The sequence below is a fragment of the Myxocyprinus asiaticus genome, chromosome 8 (assembly GCF_019703515.2).
Source record: "Myxocyprinus asiaticus isolate MX2 ecotype Aquarium Trade chromosome 8, UBuf_Myxa_2, whole genome shotgun sequence".
NCBI classification, from domain to species: domain Eukaryota; kingdom Metazoa; phylum Chordata; class Actinopteri; order Cypriniformes; family Catostomidae; genus Myxocyprinus; species Myxocyprinus asiaticus.
In genome coordinates, this window is record NC_059351.1 from 44,436,698 (window position 1) to 44,462,420 (window position 25,723).

At 38.8% G+C, this 25,723-nt stretch overlaps 1 protein-coding gene across 5 annotated transcripts in view; it reads right to left on the reverse strand.

Moving 5' to 3' along the window:
- The window catches only part of LOC127444871 (patatin-like phospholipase domain-containing protein 6), a 51,613-nt gene extending 26,396 nt beyond the window's left edge, over nt 1–25,217 (reverse strand). For 2 of the 5 annotated variants that reach the window (XM_051704464.1, XM_051704465.1), the window contains exons 1-15: nt 22,105–22,158; nt 20,882–20,964; nt 12,221–12,277; nt 11,979–12,066; nt 11,638–11,812; nt 11,414–11,554; nt 9,894–10,053; nt 9,741–9,821; nt 7,599–7,727; nt 7,416–7,496; nt 7,094–7,223; nt 3,878–3,952; nt 1,528–1,631; nt 302–469; nt 129–206 (exon numbers count right to left, since the gene is read on the reverse strand). In XM_051704464.1, the coding sequence (XP_051560424.1) occupies nt 129–206; nt 302–469; nt 1,528–1,631; nt 3,878–3,952; nt 7,094–7,223; nt 7,416–7,496; nt 7,599–7,727; nt 9,741–9,821; nt 9,894–10,053; nt 11,414–11,554; nt 11,638–11,812; nt 11,979–12,066; nt 12,221–12,277; nt 20,882–20,926 (1,512 nt within the window). In that variant the 5' untranslated portion in view covers nt 20,927–20,964; nt 22,105–22,158. Of the gene's footprint in view, nt 1–128; nt 207–301; nt 470–1,527; nt 1,632–3,877; nt 3,953–7,093; nt 7,224–7,415; nt 7,497–7,598; nt 7,728–9,740; nt 9,822–9,893; nt 10,054–11,413; nt 11,555–11,637; nt 11,813–11,978; nt 12,067–12,220; nt 12,278–20,881; nt 20,965–22,104; nt 22,167–25,161 lie in introns of those variants that run through there. The other 3 variants (XM_051704466.1, XM_051704467.1, XM_051704468.1) reach the window with 3 other exon arrangements.
- Between the last annotated feature and the right edge of the window lie 506 nt (nt 25,218–25,723).

Below are 25,723 nucleotides of genomic sequence, written 5' to 3' on the forward strand. Positions count from 1 at the left end.
ATAATAATGCAATGTCACAAGAGATGTAAGTGGCATAACAAACATATGATTGTTAACAACAAGAGATGTATGGATGCTAAAAATAGGCATCAGAGAAGAAAGGAAAGGAGATTAGAGAGGATGAGCACCTGGTCTCCCTGTCGGGCTAACACAGATCCAGCTTTAGCATGATGAAGCATCACTCTTCCATTCAGCAACGCAGGGTCCTGAAGAACAACAATAAACAGAGAGGAGATGAAAGAGTAACGAGAATGTGATGTCAAAAATCAGTGGAAATCCAGCACCATACACAAGCAGGTACCTCAATCCTCATGAGCTTGAGAATCTCTTTCTGGGCCTCCTCGAACAGTGTGGCATTGGGTCGTCCTGGAAACGGGCCATAAACATTCTCCATCCCTGACTCTTCCTCGGGATACAGATACACACCTGACGGAACCTCATCCACAGTCACCTTCCTCTCCCGCTGATCCTGAGAGACAGAAAACAAACAAGATCTTTTTCCTTTAAATAAGCTTTATTTCTTTTATGGAAACAAGCATGATTTCTCTCTAATTTAACCTAATCTAAACATATTACAGAAACATTTTCTCACTGAAATATCTGAGAGAAGATATATATTTATATACTGTATATACAGTACTGTGCAAAAGTTTTAGGCATGTGTAAAAAATTTTGCATAGTGAGGATGTCTTCAAAAATAATGCCATAAATAGTTTTCATTTATCAATTAACGTCATACAGTAAACATAAAAAAAACCTAAATCAATATTTAAGCCTTCAAAACAGCACCAATTCTCCTAGGTTCACCTGGACACAGTTTTTCTTGGTTGTTGGCAGATAGGATGTTCCAAGCTTCTTGGAGAATTTGCCACAGTTCTTTTATCTATTTAGGCTGTCTCAATTGCTTCTGTCTCTTCCTGTAATCCCAGACTGAATCAATATTCAGTGGGGGGGCTCTGTGGCGACCATGCCATCTGTTGCAGGGCTCCCTGTTCTTCTATTCTATTCTATTTGCAAAAGAAATGTTTGGGAATCTATATTTCCTATTGACACACTAAAGTTGAAAATATAAATAACCATCTTAAGACAAATGTTTTTGTGAAGCATCTTATGTGCCTAAGACTTTTGCATAGTACTGTGTGTATATATATATATATTTATACAGTTGTGCTCAAAGGTTTGCATACCCTGGCAAACATTGTGAAATTTTGGCATTGATTTTGAAATTATGACTGATCATGCAAAATGATTTCTGTTACCATTATGATTTAAAAAGGAGCCAAACAACTATGTGATAATAAATGGCTTCATATGATCACTATCCTTAAATAAAAGACATTTTGCATGATCAGTCATATTTTCAAAATCAATGCCAAAATTTCACACTTTCTGCCAGGGTATGCAAACTTTTGAGCACAACTGTATATACATACACACAGTATCAGTGTATATATATATATATATATATATATATATATATATATATATATATATATATATATACTGCATATACACATGTATACTCACTCTTGTGAAAGTAGGTGGGGTAGGTGTGCCGTCCTCGGCAGATACAGAGATACGGCCTCTCTCATAAGCCATGTCAAAATCTGAACGTAGACTCTTCTGCATGCCTGTAACACGTGCACACATGCATAAAATTAAAAGTTTAGCAATAATATCAAAGCATGATTTATACAAAAATAAATCTTTTATGCAGATGCCAACTGACAGAATCAACATAGATCATCTTTTTCAGTGCTGTGAGCTCTAATGCAAACATATTTCAGGGGCCATGTCCTGTCTTAATCATACTTATTACACAGCTCTGTGGATAAGAATCAAAATGAAATCATAAAATTATTCCAACTCAAATTAATATTTTATGCCATTTATTTATTTTTTGTCTTGTAAGTAATCAAACCAATCAGGGTTTTATTTTGCGTATTATTTTGGGTATTGATACAGCTTTCCCGATTCTATTTGATTCTGATTCACAAGCTCTAAATTCGATTCGATTCTGATTCCGATTCGATATCAGAAATCGGTTCGATGTTGATTCACATGGGTATATTTCAGTTATAATGTCCATTTAGCTTACATATGAAATAAGTTCTCTCCTTGCTAATGCTGTTAATTATACAGAGTACCTTCTCACAAGGTACATTATGATAATATACATTTTTCTAAATATATTGTTTAATAGCATAATTTGTACTATTTACAGATATTTACATTGATTTGTTAAACTCATGCAAAAAAACGGTACTGTCTCTTTAAGAAAACCTGCTGTTCTGTGAAGAGCATCTGCAAAGGCCCCGATATACTTCCAGAGAAGTTCTTATTCTTTCTTCGTTCAGGAGCAAAAAGAACTTCTAAACGGCCGAGCAACAGTATACTGTTTCCGAACATTTAGACACCCGCCACACCGATGTGGGAGGTGTTTAGTAGTACATTTAAATTTGAGGACGCTCAGTAAAACCTAACTAATGTGACATTAAAATGTGTTATCAATGACTTTATGCCTCATTCTATGAGTAGAATTCACATAAGGTCAGTAAAATAAGTTGTTTTAACCACTCTATGATGATTTAGAGTAATATACTGTATATGCAGAAGATAATGTTGAATTTGTCTTGTTTATATTATGAATTCATGAAGCTAATGCGCTAACACGCTATATGCGGCCATAATATGCGGCAGTTAAACTCTGCTACGGTGATTTTTGCCGACACTGATACTACTGCAAATATGAGTGTATAAAAGAGTTTATGTGCAGAATAAAGACAAAAGAATGATGATAGAGACATATCTTGCTTTAGACAGATGTGTGAATGGCTTTCGCTGCCTATGGCACGAGTGAATGAGCACTTGAGAGTATTTGAGACGGTTTTATTCCTTTAGTGGACTAACTAAACTAAACAACAACAAAAAAATCATATGACATGATCTTGGAAAATGTCTCTAAGCGAACTATCAACCAGTAGGTAAATTTGCACCAGCTTGCAAATAACGCTACACGCCGGTTTGTTCCTGTTGACTGATTGTGATCGACTGAACAACATAAACAGAATGAGCTGTCAGCCTCAAGGTAGGTGGAGCTCTAGGTTACACCTACCAATGACATGGACCAATGGCAGTAAGAAGGTGTTTAGCAGCCGGTAAGAAGTTTTCCTAAAAGTTCGCCCCAGCGAGCTGTTACGAACCACCGAAACGAACGCAAAAAGATTTTGTTCTAAATGACGTCACACCCATTCGTTCTTCGATTTCGTAGGAAGTATATCGAGGCCTTAAATGAGCGCATGTTAACGAGGGAGACTCGGATGGCTTCTTACCTCATCCGTGCTATGCGTAATTAGAGTTAAATGTTTGTTTTTTGTTGTTTTTGATCAACAACTGACTGTAGAGAACAGAAAGGGTGTTAAAAGAGACATTATTCAATGACAAATGAACTGCGTGGATCTCGTCTTTGAACACACACATGGAATAAGTCAAACCAAACTTTTACTCTCAACACACAGTGAAAGGATCCTGCTACTGAATATTCCACCACTATACTACACAATCACTGGTGAGTGAAATCTGAACATTTATCAACCAGTGGCTAATCATAGACATTTTTAGTCGAATAGCGCAAAATTTGGTTGCAGATGCGAGTGATTTCCTCTCACTGAAGTAGAGGGTTGAGCATAGAGTAAAAGATCGATCTTGGGATTTAAGAAACGATATCGAGATTGTTCAAATGAACGATCTATATTTTTACCCAGTTCTATCCCTCTCATACGATTCTGTGTAAAATGGACTGGGGACACAGGAAAGGTCAACTCAAAAAGCACACGGAAATATTGTTTGTTTTGAAAGAGAGACATGCCACACCTACCTGCAATGTCTATAGGCATGGATATGGTCCTACTGAGAGTCGGGATTGTGCCAGCATCCTTCCCATAATCCCCAGCTGCAGAGAAAAAGTGACATCATCGATGATCAGCTCTCCCTCTGAACAGTGTTAAACAAATCTAAGGGACTAATATGACTCAACACCATCAGAAATTCCTCTAACATATTAATTTTTTGTATTTGTATCAGTATTTGCCATTAGCTAAGCTCCATTATTCCTAACTAATGCTGGAACCTGACTGTGAACAAACCTACTTGTAAGGGACTTTCTCAATTAACATTCTCTCATTAGGCAGTATTTACTGTATGCAGATGAATTCAGAGAGAATGCTTTATATATATGAATTTTCTTTTTTCAAAATGTAATGGTAATTTTTCACGTTATTAATGTCCAATTTCTTTCCATAAGAGCAAAATCTGTACATTTTTCCAAACTTTTGGCTGCCAGTATATATATATATATATATATATATATATATATATATATACACATATACACACCAGTTAGTTCCTGTCCTCGAATCTGATTGGACAAGAGATGTTCCATGAGTACTGATGGTCTCACACCATCAGCACTCGACGCTTCACTGAGTGTATCACTCCGCTTGTGTTCGTGCCGTTCTAAACTAAAGTGTAAGAGCTGTGCAGATGTGTTAAGAGCTATCTGTCTCTTTACATTTAATTTTGTGACATTACATATTTTAGCCAGCAGATGGAGGTAAAAGACAATTTATATGTATAATATGAGCCAGTTGGTGATGTGAAGTCAGCATCAGTCAGTGTTTACATTAAACAGCACTCCGTGATCACTCGTATTACTACTACACTACTAAAGCTAGGAAATAGCTTTAAACGGCTTTAAACTAACAACTTCAGCATTAAGGCTCATCACAACTGAGAGAGACACAACAGACTGATTAATTACACAAACTCAAGGCGCTTACCTCTTACCGGAGTTGCCACTTTAGAGAGAAAATACTGTTCAAAATGGCAGAGGACATTGCAGTTTCTATAGTGAAAGACTCTTGCGCACCAGCTACCGCGAAATAGGGAGGAATACCCCCCGTTTGGACAGCCATTTTTCCACTGAGAAAATAGGATGAATTTCACCAAAATGACATTATCTTCAGAAAGCTGACTAACAGACTAGAGCATCAGCAAAAGGTGATCGCACACGCTCCATCTTTCTCTTTCTCTCTCTCTCTCTCTAGTTCTAAAGTGATGTTTTTGAGAGGCTTGGACACATCATTTGTTTTGAACCAGCAATGGCAGATTCTGATCTGTGGTGTAAGAAAGTAGTTCCATGCACAAATTAGTTTTTTATGGCCGTACTCAGTTTTTCCTAATTTTTAAAAATGTACTTGTTCATTGAACTGTTGTATATAAGCAGTATCACACTCGCAATCGTGCTATCAGCACTAAGCTGAATCGCAGCAGTGCTGATGTAGGGCCATTTAGCACTCTTGCTCGTGTGATATTGCTTAAATATATATTCAGTTGTGCTCAAAAGTTTGCATACCCTTGGAGAATTGGTAATATATGTACCATTTTTAAAGAAAACATGAGTGAGCAGGCAAAACACATTTCTTTAATTTCTTATGGGATTCATATTCAACTGTAGGTTATTACAGAATGGCACAATCATAAAACAAAACGTGGCAATAAAGAAAAAAAATGAAATTACCCCTGTTCAAAAGTCTGCACACCCTTAGTTCTTAATACTGTGTATTGCCCCCTTTAGCGTCAATGACAGCGTGCAGTCTTTTGTAATAGTTGTCTATGAGGCCCCAAATTCTTGCAGGTGGTATAGCTGCCCATTCGTCTTGGCAAAATGCCTCCATGTCATGCAAAGTCTTTGGTTGTCTTGCATGAATCGCATGTTTGAGATCTCCCCAGAGTGGCTCGATGATATTAAGGTCAGGAGACTGTGATGGCCACTCCAGAACCGTCACCTTTTTCTGCTGTAACCACTGAAGGGTCAACTTGGCCTTGTGCTTAGGGTCATTGTCATGCTGGAAAATCCAAGAGCGTCCCATGCGCAGCTTTCATGCAGAAGAATGCAAATTGTCTGCCAGTATTTTCTGATAACATGCTGCATTCATCTTGCCATCAATTTTCACAAGATTCCCCGTGCCTTCAGAGCTCACACACCCCCAAAACATCAGTGAGCCACCACCATGCTTCACAGTGGGGATGGTATTCTTTTCACTATAGGCCTTGTTGACCCCTCTCCAAACATAGCACTTATGGTTGTGACCTTAAAGCTCTATTTTGGTCTCGTCACTACAAATTACAGTGTGCCAGAAGCTGTGAGGTGTGTCAAGGTGTTTGGTGGCATTGGCGCAGTAAAGGCTTCTTTCTGGCAACTCGACCATGCAGCTCAATTTTGTTCAAGTATCGTTGTTTTGTGCTCCTTGAAACAACCACACCATCTTTTTCCAGAGCAGCCTGTATTTCTCCTGAGGTTACCTGTGGGTTTTTCTTTGTATCCTGAACAATTCTTCTGGCAGTTGTGGCTGAAATCTTTCTTGGTCTACCTGACCTTGGATTGGTATCAAGAGATCCCCAAATTTTCCACTTCTTAATAAGTGATTGAACAGTACTGACTGGCATTTTCAAGGCTTTGGATATCTTTTTATATCCTTTTCCATCTTTATAAAGTTCCATTACCTTGTTACGCAGGTCTTTTTGACAGTTATTTTCTGCTCCCCATGGCTCAGTATCTAGCCTGCTCAGTGCATCCACGTGAGAGCTTACAAACTCATTGACTATTTATACACAGACACTAATTGCAATTTAAAAAGCCACAGGTGTGGGAAATTAACCTTTAATTGCCATTTAAACCTGTGTGTGTCACCTTGTGTGTCTGTAACAAGGCCAAACATTCAAGGGTATGTAAACTTTTGATCAGGGCAATTTGGGTGATTCCTGTTACCATTATGATTTAAAAAGGAGCCAAACAACTATGTGATAATAAATGGCTTCATAAGATCACTATCCTTAAATAAAAGACCAATGATCAGTCATATTTTCAAAATAAATGCCAAAATTTCACAATTTCTGCCAGGGTATGCAAACTTTTGAGCACAACTGTATATATATATATATATATATATATATATATATATATATATATATATATATATATATATATATATATATATGTATTGTGTATGTAGTATGTATTGTGGTTTCTAACCTGCTGCATTCTGGACGGCGGCCTCACGGTGTTTGTCAGGGACAGTGAGGCTGCCGAACCGTTTGCTGTGTCGTACAGGGCTGGAGCGTGTCGGATGAGGAGAGAGAGGTGAGGGACGAGGCTGCATGTCCTGAAGAAAGACAGATAGAAAGAGAACAGGAAATCAAGCAGATTCCACCTTAGTGGAACTAATATGTAGCCTCACAAAATGTGCTTACCATGCAAGTGTGTATCTTAAGTGGGACAACATAGTTAATATTAATATAACCAGTCATAAGAAAGAAAGGGTGTATGCGTGTATACGTATACAGTATATTCTCACATGGCTGAAGAGTTCATTGGTGAGCCCCAGGTAGTTGTGCAGGGCCAGAACCGTCACTCTCTGAAGACGCACCATGATGATCTATAGACAGGACACAACAGGAAACATGCCATCATCATCACTTAGTCACACACTTACACTGTCCTTATAAAACACTGTTAGAATCTGTGTATAAAACCAGACCTGCACCACTCGCACAAGGCTTTCTGGGTATTTCTCAAAGATGGACAGGAAGGCCTCCACAGGCAGTCTGAGGACAGTGGACACTTCTGCTGCTCTCGCTGACACTGTCTTATATGGTCGCTGGTGACCCTGAAATACACAAATACACACATGCAAACCACTTTAATCATTGAATTCTACATAATATCAGAACATGTCATTCCAATTTCAAGTGGTTTTTATGGTAGTTGACACATAGCATGTCCATAAGCTTTTTACGTCAACATCAAGATTTTAGTTTAAAATGTATATAAATGTATAAGGGAAAGTGTTTATCTAAGGTGCTTAGGTTTAGGGTTTTTGTCATTTAGCTTATTTATTAGGTGCTAATCACGCCTGCAATAAAAAAATTCTAGAGCAAATCGTTTTCCTAAAAATATATGTCCACATATTTGGACAGCAGGACTAAGTTATGAAGTTTTAAATAATACCATAGAAAGTTGTTTTAACAAAATGTTTATTTTGTTTCCAGGAGTGTTGGTCATTCATGTTTTTAGATATTACTGACATTACAGCTGATTTTCTGTAAAGCTGCTTTGGAACAATGTGTATTGGGAAAAGCAAAAATAAAAAACTGTACAAATATGAATAATTTGACTTTAAATGTTTCAAACTTTTTCTGCTTCTCTCTTTGCACTGTCAAACAAACAAGTGATAGAATTTTACTAATCATAAATTAGCATGAACAATTCTGATTCAAAGTAATGGCCAGCATCATCCAATCACTGCCAACCATGTTAAAATTAAATTACATTATAAATTCTGAATCCAAGTACTGATTACCATTGTGAGTGGTCCAAACATCATCTGCAGCCTGAAACTGAACCTTTTGGTCGGATGTTTAGAGTGAATGCACTTGGCTGCATAGGATGCTCCCTTGCTCCCTATTTAGTGAATGACTTAACCTCCAGTGTGCTGTCTGTCTGCACTGGTCTCAGAACAGTTCGAAATGCACCTTATTTTCATTCTAACTCCATATAAAGCCTCTGAAAGCAAACTGTTTTCTCAATGTGATAATGCACAGTAAATATAGGATTTCTAATGAAAAAAATAGCACTATCGTCCACTATAGTATATATTGTGTTTAACAGCATGCTGTATCGCGACAAATCGCTCAAATTTGAAAAATGCCATATCGGATGAAACTAGAGACTGTAATCTTTTTACTCAAATAGGTTTCAATGTAAAAAACTTAATTAGGTATCTAAACAGATGTAGTTTCTTTGGTGTTTCTCCTAAAGACAAACTCCACTGTGATCGGTGCCATGTTGTTTTGTCACATGAAATTTTAACCCTTTACTGACAGCCCACAGTCTTTTGAACTGAGATCAGTCAGTTTAAATTAATTTAAATTATGCATCACGTATTGCAAAGCCAAAATACAACATCCACGCAGAAGGACGCGGGGTCGCTCGAGGTTACAATGGTCTTGTGGTGTGACAAATTAATATTTAAAACAGTATGTTACACCACAGGATATATCAACTTCCCAAAAGTATTTAACTACTCTTCTTAAGAGTCAGGACCAGGGTCAGATATAAAGGGTGTCTCAGAGCAAAAATGCTACCAAAATATGATAAAATATCCTTGAAATTCAAAATGTCTGGGGCAAAAATCGTAATGAATGTTTTTCTGTTTTTTTTGTTTTTTTTTGTGTGTGTTTTTTATAACATCTAAAATAGTTCTTATTAATATATTAAAATTCCTAGTTAAACATATTATGGCATAAAATAAGTTGATGTTGATTTAAAGTAATAAATTGTCATCCTTTAATTGATTAAACGGACATATTCGACATATTATATACTGTTTTAAATTATTTAAAACGGTTAAAAAAAAAAGCCCTCATAAAGGTAAAAATGCCCCTGAGAATCAAATCCGGGGGCAAATATTGACCCTTAATGTAAAATTTAATTTCTGACACTAGTCAGGACCATTTCCTTGAACAACACAGACAAGTGAATAAAGTATAAGCAGATGTTGTAGAACGTATTACATAAAATTACAAGTTCTTGCCTGCATTGAAATGGCAAGCGTGTTCAGGGAATGAGTGGACAAACAACATGAACACACAGAGAAAGTAGAATTGTGAGTGTGACTCACTGTGATGACATCAAGGATGCTCAGCAGACTGTGGACACTGTCCCCAGGGTAAACCTCTTTCACCACTCCATCCTTCCCATCCTGAGCGAGAGAGAGGTGAGTCATAACTGCCTAATACTAATTGAGCCATAATGCATTCACACACATTCTCACCTGTCCAGTAAGACATAACTCCAGCTTGCCGTCCTGTACCACATATATACTGCTGTCAGGCTGACCGGGTCTAAAGACATATTCACCCTGCTGGAACTGTAGAAACACCATGTGCTTACACAGCTCCAGAAACAACGGCTTCTCAAAGTGGCCCAACACACTAAATGAGAGAGACAGAGAGACCCAAGCCACACAAATGTATTGTAGTTAATAACTGCATAATGGGCTTGTAATAAAGTCTTGTATAGTAATTCTAGAATCATATTCCACTGCTCTGAGGAAAACTTGATTTTGATTGGTCAATCTCTAAATTCTGTGGTCCAATAATTGTTATAATTACAAACCAAATTCCCTAGCAGTGCTCGTTGCACGTCTTCTCACATAAAATATTAATTTAGACTCATATCAATATTAATTAGGGCTGAAACGATTAGTCGACGTTATCGACAACGTCGACAATAAAAAATCTATCGAATAGTTGTATGATCTCATTTAACGTAACATGAGATCACATTAAACTCTAATGATGACACGCGAGAGCAGCACTGCAGCTCACTCCAAACTGAGGAGAGGAAGAAAACGGCTCACAGTCCAGATGCACTCTAAACTTTCCAAACAGTTTCAGTTGATGTAGATCGCAGTATGAGGGAATTATAATGCAAAAATACAAAATAAGCAAATACAGAAGCACTCTCGTTGTGGAATAAGCGGAGCCAGAGCTCTTTAAAGGAAACACCCCGGCGTTACATCCTAAATGCAGTTATATTTAATGCGTTTTAGATTTATTAAATTTCAAATAATACAGAAGCAGATAATGTAAATAACTACAAACTCCAAAACTGACATTTCTCTGTGTGGTCAGCGCCTCTTCTATGAGTTGCGCGAATGTCCCGATATAAGGGGGAGAGATTGAAACTGCACCCGGCTGAGGCACACTCTTAAGCGCGCACGCTTAATGCAGCTAGATTATAACGTGATGGCTCGTGACATATTAAATCATGTCACTGTGCATTTCTTATCGTGAAGAAAACTGGCAATACGCAGCTTTATTAATAAGAGAGAGTTTGTTTTTTTGTGAGTTAAAGATGGATTGAAGTGAAAAGAAAGGTGAGAGAGGGTAGACTTCGCACCATTATACACGGCAACAAAATACGTTTTTGATTTGTTTTTGTTTTGGCTAGTTTTCCAATACAACCTTTTAAGTCGGGGCACAAGCTAAATAATCGGTTAAGAGCTCATGATTAATCATTGCAATAATCGCTGAATAGTCAAATAATCGTTCCAATAATCGTTAGATTAGTCGATTATCATAATAATCGTTAGTTGAAGCCCTAATATTACTAATTTATTTATTTATTTACGTGGTAAGTAGCAGTGTAATAACCGGGGTAATGAGTCAGAATGTCTTTTTTAGAAAATGAGCCCCTTTGGGGTGATTCAAATTCACCTTATATATCCTCCTGTTCATTACAGCTTACATTTCATATGTAAAACAACGAACACAAACACTGGGAGTTTACCGGACGTTCTTGAGCATGTAGAGCACTTCAGATGGCAGGTGAGAATTGGCAACGTCGAACTCTGTGAGATCTGCTTCCAGCACTGAGGGAGGAGGCTCCTTCATCTGCAGAGTGGGCACTTCCTTCTTAAAGCGCAGGATCCTGAGAGAGAAACATGCAGCTGTGCTTCAGGGGATTTTCTGAGCCAATACAAATGACCAAATAACTGAACTAATGCAACATACTTTTTGGCAATGTTCAGCATCTTTTGTTTCTTTTTGAGGCGGGGCCTGGAGAAGGAGGTGGAGCCCACCAGAGAGGAGGTAGACTGAGAGACCTTCCTCATAATCTTCCTCCCGTAAAACAATACTTTGTCTCTTTTACGAAAACGATATTTCGGGGCTTCCTGAGCCTCAAGTTCTGAGAGAAGGCGCAACAACAACAGACATATTCATCTGATAAAAGTATTAAAAATATAGATGACTTGATAGTTTTACACAAAACAATCAAGAAGAAAAACAATAAAACAAAATAAGAATAAAAAAATGGAATACATATAGCGTGAATTAGTTTTAGGAACACTGACTGCGGAGCTGCATCCTGCGCAGGACAAAAAATAGGAGGACAGCGATGAGAACGATGGCCACCCCAGCACCGATCACGATTCCCATCACCTGCAGAGAAAATGAGAGACAGAGACAGAGAGAATGATCTAGAGAAAACTGGAGTGTCAATTACACAGCAAAACTCAAGCTTGACTGAAAATAAACTGTGCCATAACACTGCTTCTCTGTAATAGTGTATGTATATTTATTTGTATTTACTTACCATGCTTGTCTGTAGCTGATCATCCACTAAAGACTTGATGTTTCCATATCCCTCCTTCTGCAAAACACAATGGATAATAATACAATCAGTGAGGGTCAGGGCAAAAAAAAAAAGCCACAGAATGTGACAAAAATGTGGGGGTTCCTATAGTGAAATGTATTTATTTTTTTTAAACATTCTATTATCTATCATTTAAAGGTGCACTCAGTAACTTTTTGTTTGTGTCATCTTGGACTTAGAGTGACACCTAGTGGTGTGGATGCAGCATCATTCAAAACCAATAGTTATCAGTTACAGATACCATTGTAGAAATTCACTATTCACAATCAGCCATGATTATATTAAACCAAGAGTGGAAGTGTCCAATAACAAGATGGTTAATGAGATTAAGCTAGTACTCAGCTGGTCATGTGATTCTAAAATGGCAGCCCCCATGAGGGCACCCCTTCCCCATGTAGAATAAAACAGCTATTATAAGGTTACTGATATGACTAGAGTCCTCATTTCATGTGAGTGGTCATGATTTTATACATATGTTTCAAAATTACAATTCATTTCTTAAGGAGCACCTTTAAAATATTTCACTATATAGTTTAGACCAGGGGTCGGCAACCTATGGCACGCGTGCCAGCATTGGCAAGCGGAGGGGTAATCACTGGCATGCCAGTAACGGCGAGAGAGGAGTAGACTATTTTATTTATATAAATTCCGCACCTGCATTCCAAAATAGGATTTTGCAGGTGTGATTCACCGAAAAGGGTTGAATAGTTGATCGGCTTGTGATGCGCGAATGGCTTGCACGCGCAGTGCGAGTCTCGTCACACTTTAATACCGTTTAGCCTCCCATTCATCTGATGAAAACACGCTGCATGATCATGAGGAAGGATTAGTCTACATCAAGATGTAGATTGGAATGCAGGTGCGAAAAACATCATATAAATAAAATAGCCTGCTCCACTCTCTGTTGCTTGCGTGCTAGTGATTAAATGATTACAGTGACATAATATAAGAAATAATTATGTCGGCACAGCCATTGACCAGGAAAATAAAAAATGGCACTCTATGTAAAAAAGGTTGCCGACCCCTGGTTTAGACACTGAGTGACGATTTTAATATACTGATTCAACTGAATTATTGACATAAATGGAAGACACTTAACTGAATCCATTAAACAGTTTAAACAAAAGACTGGAAATCAATTGAAGGGGGTAAACATTTCTTAATAAAGTTAATTTCTGTCAGTGCAACCAGCTTTTCCTGAGCTGAAACACAGCAATGAAAAATAAGCAAAACAACTGAAAATTAAGTGTCTGGTTAAAAAGGGAAGGAATGGAAGAGAGATGGCTCATGATGAACCATTTTGGAGCGCCACAAATTATTATTATTTGTTTTTTTGTTTTTTTTTGCTTTTCCTGTCCTATGATTATTATGTAAAGCAAATTCAATATCTCCTCCAGCCTGTTATTCCTTCAAGCATTCCTACTCTCTTTGTCTCCTACTCATTCGCTCCTTTATTCTCATTTTTCTAGGGCTGTCACTATCGATTATTTTGGTAATCGAGTAATCTAACAACTTTTCTGATGATTAATCGAGTAATCTGAAAAATTATTTAATAATTTAGATTCCATACAGTTGTCGAGGTGAAGTCACGTTTGGCTAAAATGCAATAATTAGCCTAAGTTTTGATGTATTTTACGATTGAATAACAACAACAACAAAACAACTGTACAAACAATATCTAAAGCCAACAGACACCCAAAGCAGATCTATAATATAAAAATGTATATAATTCAAGCTGACAGTTCTTGGCTTCTCCAGGTGTGCACAAATTTTTAAATGTAAGATCTACTTTTTTTTTCTTTAACTAGTTCAACATGATCTACTCATTTTAGTTAAGAACTCATATATATGGGTGGGCCTGGGTAGCTCAGTGGTAAAAGACGCTGGCTACCACCCCTGGAGTTCGCTAGTTCGCGAGTTTGAATCCCAGGACGTGCTGAGTGACTCCAGCCAGGTCTCCTAAGCAACCAAATTGGCCCGGTTGCTAAGAAGGGTAGAGTCACATGGGGTAACCTCCTCGTGGTCGCTATAATGTGGTTCGTTCTCGGTGGGGCATGTGGTGAGTTGGGTGTGAATGCCGTGGTGGAGGCTTCAGCGCTATGTCTCCGTGGCGACGCGCTCAACAAGCCGTGTGATAAGATGCGCGGGTTGATGGTCTCAGACGCGGAGGCAACTGGGATTCATCCTCCGCCACCCGGATTGAGGCGAATCACTACGCAACCACGAGGATTTAAAGCGAACTGGGAATTGGGCATTCCAAATTGGGTGAAAAAGGAAATAAAATCTTTTATCTTTTCAGAAACAACATCTTCCCACCAATCTTGTTTATTGAGGATAAGTTTTGTGGTTACACTATTTTATAGATATATAAAAGCCATTTTATTTGTTTGTTGTTTTTATTTTTAACTATCACTCGCATGCAAAACAGAGTACAATATTCACAGAGGTCGCGTGAGTGACGTTATTTTCACCCTTGCATTGAGCTTCAGCCTTTTCACTGCACACGACAAACAACCTCCGATAGACCGGAAGTCATTCTTTGCGGCCCCCCATGGGGGCTGCGTGGGGTGCCGACAATCCGATTTGAGCTTTGGATGCATTAAAAAATTTGAACTTAAGTGACTAGACCGTATACGAAACCCCGACCGGATGTGATGTATTCCAATCAAATCTATGTGCGTGAGGTGAGAATTATTAATACTTTTTTGTTCAACTTTATCATAAACACTTGATACTTGTAAAAATGCATGGATATTGATAAAGAAGTAATAAATTATTAATGTAATATATATATTTTATTATTTTAATGTTGTCTCCATATGCTATTTATTATTTGTATTCATCTCGGCGAGTATGAACATTTAGTGCATGCGCCTCAACGGGGAAGATATACGACAAAAAGCTTTTGTAATTACAGTTAATGTGTGATTTAATGTGTACATGTGTCATTCATTTCTGCACATGCAAAATATACTTACTAAAAAACACATCTATGAATTTCTGCTTCGTATTTGCTGAATTATGGTTGTTGTAGCTGTTAATAATAATAATAATAACAATAAAACAGTATAAAAATAAATAATTATATTAATAATAACTACTGAAGCGAATATTAATCATGTATTTCATTGGGCCGTAACCACAATATACACTGAGGGGGACAAGTACCCTCCAATAATCAGATATGGCCAACTTTTTGCTGTCAGCGAAAAGTACAAGGTGACAGCAGTTACAGATGTGGATGCACCCTCTCCTTCGCATTGATCTGCGCCTATGTAAGGATACATCAATTACATTTTTGCTGGGAGGGGGCTGTCCTGTTTTCCACAAGCGGGAATCTGGTCACCCTAGAATAAAGTCAAGAGAAAAGCAATGTGTTCTTGATTACTTTTTAATCATGCCTTCTGAAAGCAAACAAACCGTGTTTGAATAATGTTATGAGTGATGTAGCTATTATTATATATAAGAAGAAAAAAAATGAAAAACAGGGACAGTGCTTCCTTATTAGGAAAACAGAATATGTTCAAATGTAGAACAACTTAACCAAATCAGGTGATCTGTTACAGAAAATTGCATATTTTCTCATCAAGCAAATACAGTTAGATCAGATTCACTGAATTATGTCTTGGTTAACATTAAACAAAATCTGACAGGATATACCTCAGATTCAAAAACACTACAAAGTTCAATTCTGCCATGTATTGCAGTTAGCATGCAGACTAATTGGCACCGACCATTTATTAACTTCCGACTGCAATAGGTAGATCACAGGCTTTCTGTCTTCTTTATCATCATCATAATTACTATTAATGCCTCCAGTGCCTGTCCTCTGCTTGCTCATGATCCACAGTCAAACATCACCAGCTAAGGTTTATGGGTGATAAAACAAATTATAATAAATTGACTTTTTACTTATTCCTACTTTCTTTTTTAAAATGTCACATTTGCCAGCATTTCTCCCTCACCCAAACTTTTGAACTTCTAAACAATACATTTATAATAAGTATCAAACTCAGATGAATTATCCATTGCACTTTCCCCTAAGAACTTAATAATATTTTCAATTAATTTGGTATTCATGTGTACATTCTGGATTTTTTTCAACAAAGAATAAAAGAAATGCTATCCCAATTGCTGTTGTCATTACAACATGAATGCATTTCAGAGTACAATTTTAGAGTTTCAACTTCAGTTAAGATGTAAATGAGAAGTCACACTTAAGTTTGACAGTAGGCATCCCGTGTACCAGAATACGGACGGTTGGTTGTTTCTCCGCTATACGTGCTCACTGCAATAAGATGGTATTTTGTGAATATCAAATGTCCAACGTCAAGCCATCATTATTGCACGTGAAAAGATGAGATGGCCTTTGACAGTGCTTGATGACGTGACAGCCGAGATATCCAGCCTAACGAGGCTGCAGCCATCCGACTGAGAAGCACCCGTTATGTGTTTGCACCCTCGTCCGTGACTGCATCACTTCCGCCTTATTTATCGATTTGGCAATTTCGTAATTGAGGAATTTTTTTAATCGAGTAATCAAATTAAATAATTGTGACAGCCCTAAACTTTTCTTCAATAAAGCATTGTTTACAAGACTAAAGAGAACTTCACAACTTTGTTTCTAGCTTCTAAATGAAGAATCAGCTCTAATGCAATTCATACGACACAAATATACAAATGATAATGATGAACTGATGATCACTATGTTTAATGACGAAAACAAACTTTATTTTTTACATATGTGTTAGGCTACATTCGGTGTCAAAATGAGGAAGTACTTTAATACAGAAGTGGTATATTTTATCTTGAGTGTTTCTGGTGTGAAATGTGCCAAGTAGATGTTAACACGCTTCACTGGATTTATCAAGAAATACTAATCAGTGACTTCAGGTCAGTGTGCAGCATTTAAACTCTGTCACATACATTTGTATTAGAGGAGTGTCTGTTCATTGTCATCACATAACTCATAATAAGTTATCATAACAGAGAAATTTCTGGATTGAGAGCCATGCAGATCTGTCAGTATACGCAAAAACAAAGCCTTGCAATATTGCATATTGCGATATTGCACAACCTTTGAACAGAGATGTGGGTGTGTGTAATTCCTGCTGCAGGGAGAGGTTTGCAGAGAAGCATCCAAATTCTCATGCCAGAGCAAAAACTGTTCTCTGATCAGCTTTAGATGCAAACAATAATAATAAAAGAATGAAAAGAAGGTGATAAGACAGAGAATTAAACAGATCGGTGGTGGGGGGGTGCGGCTTGCGAAGGAAAGTGGCTGTGATGCAAGGTACATGATGGGATCACTGTGTGGATGAAGAGGGGCTGAATCACGAGGAATAACACTGGTGTTTGAGTGTGAGTGTGTATGTGTGTGTGTGTGTGTGTGTGTGTGTGTGTGTGTGTGTGTGGGCAGGTTTAAGTAGTTTACGAGGACTTTTTTTTAGGTTACAAACTGGTAATTACAAGGGCATTATGCTATAAATGTGGTTTATGAGGACATTTCTAGTGTCTCCATAATTCAAATCTCTTACAAAAAAACAAACATACTAAACGATGTTTTACTGAAAATGTAAAAATGCAGAAAGTTTTTTGTGAGGGTTAGGTTTAGGGTTAGGGTATAGAATCTATAGTTTGTACAGTATAAAAATCTGTACAAGACGGCAATGGGCATAAAGCAGTCGTGTAGAAGTAGCCCTCGCATTGAGAACAGTGTGAACAACCAAGGGCTCACAGTCTGTTAAAAGGGATTTGGTCCAAGAGGCCAAACCCATAACTGCAGATGGGCCGGTTCTGGGTGCCAAATATGGCCGCACAGCTGGGATTATAGGTCATTCCTGTGGGGAAGCTGCCTCAGTCCGCCCACTAACAGAGTAAGAAGTAGGGGAAACCACAGTCTGGACAGCCACCGTGGTGCTACCAGAAGCACCCTGTGTCTTCCCTGAGCAATTCTGTGAAGCATCTCCCTCAATAGAGGAATCTGGGGAAAGGCATACAGGAGACAATCCGGCCAGCTGTGCGACAGTGCGTCCTGTCCCAAAGGACTGGACGTCTCCATCTGGGCAAACCACAGTGGGAAGTGGGTTGTCCCCTGAAGCAAAGAGGTCCACCTCCGCTGTACCGAACTCCTTCCAAATCCCCTGGACTACATCTGGGTGAAGCCTCCATCCCCCTGGATGTAACCAGTTCCTGGACAGAGTATCTGCGGCCCGATTAACTACCCCCGGCAGGTGGACAGCCCTCAATTATGTGAAACGGGGAAGCGACCAGGTGAGAATGCTACGAGTGAGCCTTAACAAGCTACTCGCCTTCGTGCACCCTTGATGGTTCAGATTGATAACAGTTGAAGTACTGTCTGAACGCACAAGCACATGGCGGCCCGCCAGCACTGGAGAGAAGTACTTCAAGGCCAGAAAAACTGCCTGCATCTCAAGAAGGTTGATGTGGTCCATAGACTGGGCTTGCGACCACTGGCTGCTGATGCCTCTGTAGTTCCAGACTGCACCCCAAACCGTGAGGGATGCATCGGTTGTTACCACCTCCTGATGGGAGGGAACAATGCCTAATATAATGCCCACTACCAAACAGTCGAGGGAAGTCCACTGCTGAAGAGCATATGTGCAGTGGTGAGACACCACAATCAGTCGATGACCGGACTGAACGGACTGAGTCTACCACCACAGTCAGAATGAGTCCCGAAAACTTTGGGGGCTGGCGTTAGAACTGAAGAGAATAGCCTTTTGTTAGAGTCGCCAAGACCCAAGGGTCTGATACGGTCTCTCTCCAGTAACTGATGAGCAGAGAAGCATCTGAATGCTGGCCCGAACACTTCAGGCCTTAAAAATCCAGCCTTTTGAAGGGGGGGGTGGGACGTGGTCCCCCGGGAGTACGGCAGGAAGTAGAGGCTACCCTGGGTATGATGCACTTGGACATCGTCAGAGCCACGAAATCTCTGCTGGGTATGGTGATGGGAATTTGTCGGGAGCGTGACTGTGTAGCCGTGTAACGATGATGAGCAAGTGTAGTTGGCACCCTGAAATTTGGGGCACGTTGCACCTGTGTTAGTTGCTGGCTGGTTTATCTAATTTAAATTAAATAAAATTAATTTGAAAGTTGTTGATAATAAATATTGACCCCGTTTACACCTGGTATTAAGATGCGTCTCGGATGATCCGATCACACGTGGTCAGGCGAGACACATCACTGTTTACACCTAGTCGCTTAAATGCGTCTCCTGTGACCACTTGTGTTCGGATTTGGAGGGCAGGGACTCTGTTTCATGATGACATACATCAATCACTATGTCAGTGTGTTAGTGCATGACATTAAAGCGCAACTAAGTCAGAAAAGACAAAAAAAGCGTGGGGAAAAAAATGCATGAAATTTCTCCCAGATGCATCTGAAATGTAATCTAAGCACAAAAGCACAATTTCGAGCAACATTGTCCATTATTTTAGTGGATTAGTTGTATTAACCTAAGCTGCAGATGTCCGTGCTTCTCATACTGTAAGTGTCCATGCATGTTGATATCAGACACACTGAAGAAGATCCGTGAAGTTCTCATGCTTGTGTATACAGTATATCCGCATTTTAAAATATTCCGATTGGACAGTTATTTTCTTTCAAAGCCGCTTGTAACTGGCAAAGTTTAAATTCTTGTTTTAAGCACAGCGGTTGATTGACAGGTGAGGGGTGGCACTTCACTGCTGTCTGGGACGCATTCAGGATGGATTAGCATTTACACCTCAAATGTAATGCGGTTACATGCGTTTATGACCACATTCGTATGTGGTTCTTGTGATCCGTTCACAAATTGTTTTAGACCCCGATTAGACCTGTATTTAGCGCTGACCACAAGTGATCGGATCACCAAAAAACGCATCTAAATACCAGGTCTAAACGGGGTCATTGAAACAATCTACTTGAAGTATATTGTATTATATTTAGATATACTGTATTCATATAAGTAGTTTGAGAGTGTAGGGAAACCGACTCGTTTTGGAAGTGGACGGTAGCTGCACAGCTCTTTTGCCGCAGTTCTCTGATTTTACCTCCTCATGATCATGGGTAGTGTAGTTCTTAACCAGAAATTCCACTATTAAACATGATTTTAAAAAAATAAAGCTTACTAACGGTGTCAACAGAAGCATATACCATTGATTATCACCTCGGAGCTCACGGTAGGTCTGTCTTTAAAGGTTTATATGTTATCGTTCTTAATAATCAATTCCCCAATGGAAAAAAAAAAAGAATCTGATTTTTACTTCGGGAACCAGACTGTTGCGGCCTATTGTCAGTCAATACTAACTTGCAGAAGGGGGCCACTACTGATGACAAATAATTAGCATATTCTAGCGCAATGCATTTGTGCACGTTAAGCTTTAGCAGTAAAGTCAAAGCGACAAAACATTTTTAAAAATCTTACATTTTGCAAATATACCGTGATTTGAAACATGCAGTGTTTACGCAACTAGCCTCAGGATGACTAACAATTAAACTAGTTAAGAAAAACCCCTCTTATGGATCCAGATGGGGCAGTTTTGGGCATGAGTGTGTGTGTGTGTGTAAAGTTGAGAGCATAAATGTGATACAGCTCACCTCTGGAGGCTCTGCGGACTCTTGGCCCGATGTGCTCTGTCCCATTCTACCTCAACGCACAGCTGGGCCATCAACAATCGCCACTGCAACACACAAAAAGACAACAGGCTTCATGCAACATGCAAAAACCAATGTCTTAAACACTTGCACACACAGCAAATCAGGATCGCTGCAGCTTGCAGAAAATTAAAGCTAGTTAAATAGAAGCAGTAAAATAGAAAGAAAAAAAAATGCAGCAAATAAATAGGTGGATAACATGACATGGTTTTATGTGACCATGGTTTCATTCATATTTTAAGACAGTGTAATTATTATCTGTTTATAGTGTTAATGAAATGGCACATTTGTAGAACAGACTTACACAAAAAATGTAAAACTAAAATCAGCAGGCTGAACTGTGAGCTAGTTTCCATTACATTTTACAGTAAAGAGAGAATATGTCAATATTATATGTAAACCGTGCTCACAAACAGGTCACAATCGGCAATGGACAGAAGTCTCAGTAGGCCTTCCCCACTGATTGTCATTATTCCTAACAAACTCCCATAACACACACATCCATATGGCCAAACAATGAGTGTTTTAATTAATACACATCAGACCCCTTCTCCTCCCCTCCATTGCTTCATTTTCCCCATCAAACCATTCCTTTTCCATCCAGCGTTAAACATACCATCTGCACTTCCACTCACTAAACCAAACACACTGATTTTGCTGACCTATGCAGCATACAATAAAAGCCCTTCACATTCATTACACACATAAGCACATCTTTATTGTTAGAGCAAACCCTCAAACACAAACCTTCTCCCGACATATCCTATCAATGCCTAACAAACTGAGCATGATGCCATCTAAAGCCTTCAGGTGATGACATCACAATGTCTGGAGGCAAACAACTGAAATCACTGGGGGTGGAGGATGTATAGAGGATTAGATTACAGAGATCACAGCAGACATAAAGGGATTTGTCCACATTTCCACATCTGAATGCAAGTGTGTATAAAATACACCCCTAATGGCTGGCGATGTGAGCCAACAGTGATTGTATCACATTCAGACTGATTACAGGGAGAGATAGCATTGAACAAATCTTGCAGTTCTTCTAACTCTGACAGTCAATAACAAGCTATAGAATAACAAGAGAGAGAATGAAAAACACAAAAGAATAATGAGAAAGGGTAAGTAAAATGCTGAAATGCCAAGTAGGATTCTTTACTCACTAATGGGCACCTCCTAAGTCCTAACAGCCATTGTCGTTGGGTAACAATGCCCTTAGTATGCAACCTTTGAGCATGAGAGAACTGGAAATAATGGACACACACACTTACAAACAGTGTTTTTTTTCAAAGGCCCCAACTGACAAATGCAAATGACACTCAATGAATCGAGAACCGAAAAACCTGCAATGCAGAGGACTTACAGTAGACGTGGTTGAGAAATGTAACCAAAACCTCCTCTTTTTAACTTCCTGTCCCACACACACACACACTCTCAGAGTAAATATCATTTCTGTGCTATACTGTAACAGCAAGTTTTGCTTAACTTGTAGTATTGAAGCCCGAACGTTCCTTTAAGCTTAATCGATAGAATTTATTGCATAATGTTGATTACCACAAAATATAATATCGAATTATCCCTCTTATTTAAAAAACAATCTGTAGTTACAGTAAGGCTCTTACAATGGAAGTGAATGGGGCCAGCCGATAAATGCTAAAATACTCACGTTTCAAAAGTATAGCCACAAGATGTGAACTTTATACATGTTAATATGATTTTAGTTTGATAAAATCACTTACTAACCTTTTCTGTGTAAAGTTATTTCCAATATTACAACTTTGTTGTCATAACAATGAAACCCTGCAAACTTGCTATTGAATATAACTTTACATAGAGAAGGTTAGAAATCATGTTAACACATATGAATAATATTTACGTCTTGTGGCTATACTTTTGAAACTGTGTGCATTTTAAGGTTTATGAACTGGCCCCATTCACTTCCATTGTAAGTGCCGTACCGCACATTTTTAAATAAAAGAGGAAAGTCAAAATCATTATATATACAGGTGCATCTCAATAAATTAGAATGTCATGGAAAAGTTCATTTATTTCAGTAATTCAACTCAAATTGTGAAACTCGTGTATTAAATAAATTCAATGCACACAGACTGAAGTAGTTTAAGTCTTTGGTTCTTTTAATTGTGATGATTTTGGCTCACATTTAACAAAAACCCACCAATTCACTATCTCAAAAAATTAGAATACATCATAAGACCAATAAAAAAAACATTTTTAGTGAATTGTTGGCCTTCTGGAAAGTATGTTCATTTACTGTATATGTACTCAATACTTGGTAGGGGCTCCTTTTGCTTTAATTACTGCCTCAATTCGGCATGGCATGGAGGTGATCAGTTTGTGGCACTGCTGAGGTGGTATGGAAGCCCAGGTTTCTTTGACAGTGGCCTTCAGCTCATCTGCATTTTTTGGTCTCTTGTTTCTCATTTTCCTCTTGACAATACCCCATAGATTCTCTATGGGGTTCAGGTCTGGTGAGTTTGCTGGCCAGTCAAGCACACCAACACCATGGTCATTTAACCAACTTTTGGTGCTTTTGGCAGTGTGGGCAGGTGCCAAATCCTGCTGGAAAATGAAATCAGCATCTTTAAAAAGCTGGTCAGCAGAAGGAAGCATGAAGTGCTCCAAAATTTCTTGGTAAACGGGTGCAGTGACTTTGGTTTTCAAAAAACATAATGGACCAACACCAGCAGATGACATTGTACCTCAAATCATCACAGACTGTGGAAACTTCAAGCAACTTGGGCTATGAGCTTCTCCACCCTTCCTCCAGACTCTAGGACCTTGGTTTCCAAATGAAATACAAAACTTGCTCTCATCTGAAAAGAGGATTTTGGACCACTGGGCAACAGTCCAGTTCTTCTCCTTAGTCCAGGTAAGACGCCTCTGACATTGTCTGTGGTTCAGGAGTGGCTTAACAAGAGGAATACGACAACTGTAACCAAATTCCTTGACACGTCTATGTGTGGTGACTCTTGATGCCTTGACCCCAGCCTCAGTCCATTCCTTGTGAAGTTCACCCAAATTCTTGAATCGATTTTGCTTGACAATCCTCATAAGGCTGCGGTTCTCTCGGTTGGTTGTGCATCTTTTTCTTCCACATTTTTTCCTTCCACTCAACTTTCTGTTAACATGCTTGGATACAGCACTCTGTGAACAGCCAGCTTCTTTGGCAATGAATGTTTGTGGCTTACCCTCCTTGTGAAGGGTGTCAATGATTGTCTTCTGGACAACTGTCAGATCAGCAGTCTTCCCCATGATTGTGTGGCCTAGTGAACCAAACTGAGAGACCATTTTGAAGGCTCAGGAAACCTTTGCAGGTGTTTTGAGTTGATTAGCTGATTGGCATGTCACCATATTCTAATTTTTTGAGATAGTGAATTGGTGGGTTTTTGTTAAATGTGAGCCAAAATCATCACAATTAAAAGAACCAAAGACTTAAACTACTTCAGTCTGTGTGCATTGAATTTATTTAATACACGAGTTTCACAATTTGAGTTGAATTACTGAAATAAATGAACTTTTCCACGACATTCTAATTTATTGAGATGCACCTGTAAACCAGCTTGGACCAGCATGGAAATAAATGCTGGTCTCATCTGGTCTTTTCAGCTGGTTACAACTAAAGCAGGTTTACACATCTGTGTGATTGTGGTCCATTCACATTGTGGACCGCCAGTCCAAGAACGAAAACATGCCTTTTTGTGGCCTACACTACACACTCAAGCACACTAGACCATGCCAGAATCCAGGTAACATGATCTGTGCTCATCCCATGATATATGAAATGCAGAACACGACATCAGATGCCAGAATAATGAAACAGAATCACATGCATGTCTGATCAGCTGATCATGGGTTAAACAAACATGTCAGCAGCAAATAAGTATAGCAGTACACTGAAGCTAAACAAACACATATTAAAGAAACTGATCGCAGATCCGTCTTCTATTAAAAACCCAAATAATCCGCCGAGGTTTTCTTTCTAGATTCAGTGTTGTGAAGTGATCCGGCGAGCTGCTGTTGACAGTGATGCTGTGCCGTGACCTCGGCAGAACAACACAGCGCACCATCTGCGACCTCAACTGGGAAACTCTCACCGTTAACACGAATACTATAAACAAACATTGAATAGACACTGTGCTGACACATAAACTGGATGGCCTGTACACATACTTGAAGCTGTGTTTTGGTAGTTAACGCACCTGAAAGCGTGGATCCGTCCTGATCTGTCAAACAACGATCATGCCGGAAACATCCGCGCAGAGCTATGCGTAGACTCCGCCCACTTAGTGCAGCAACCAATTAGGAACGACAGCTTGGCCAATCAGATTTCAGAAAATGACACAGATTCCCTCGCCCACTTTTATTTACAAAACGTTTAATTCAAAATAACGCGAACCAGAAAATATTATTTTGACTTGCGTGATATGTGTAAGGATTTATTTTAATAGAAACACAGTGTGATTTAAAAAATATTTATATATATTTTTTATTTTTTTACGAGAGATGATTATTTACAGTACAAGTACGAGACAACAATGACTCATGAGCCTACAGCAGAACATAAGATAAAGTCAGATTAAATTAAACAACGTGATAAATCCACACTGTAATATTTCAACATACTGTGTGAAGTAATAAAGCCTCAGGTCAAAGTAACACCGCTTAATGCAATCGTATTTGCTTACCACGCTATATAAATGTCAGGTGTACCTGTAAACCAGAAAGGGATCTCTGATAAGTGCAGTTTGTTTCAAGGAAGAT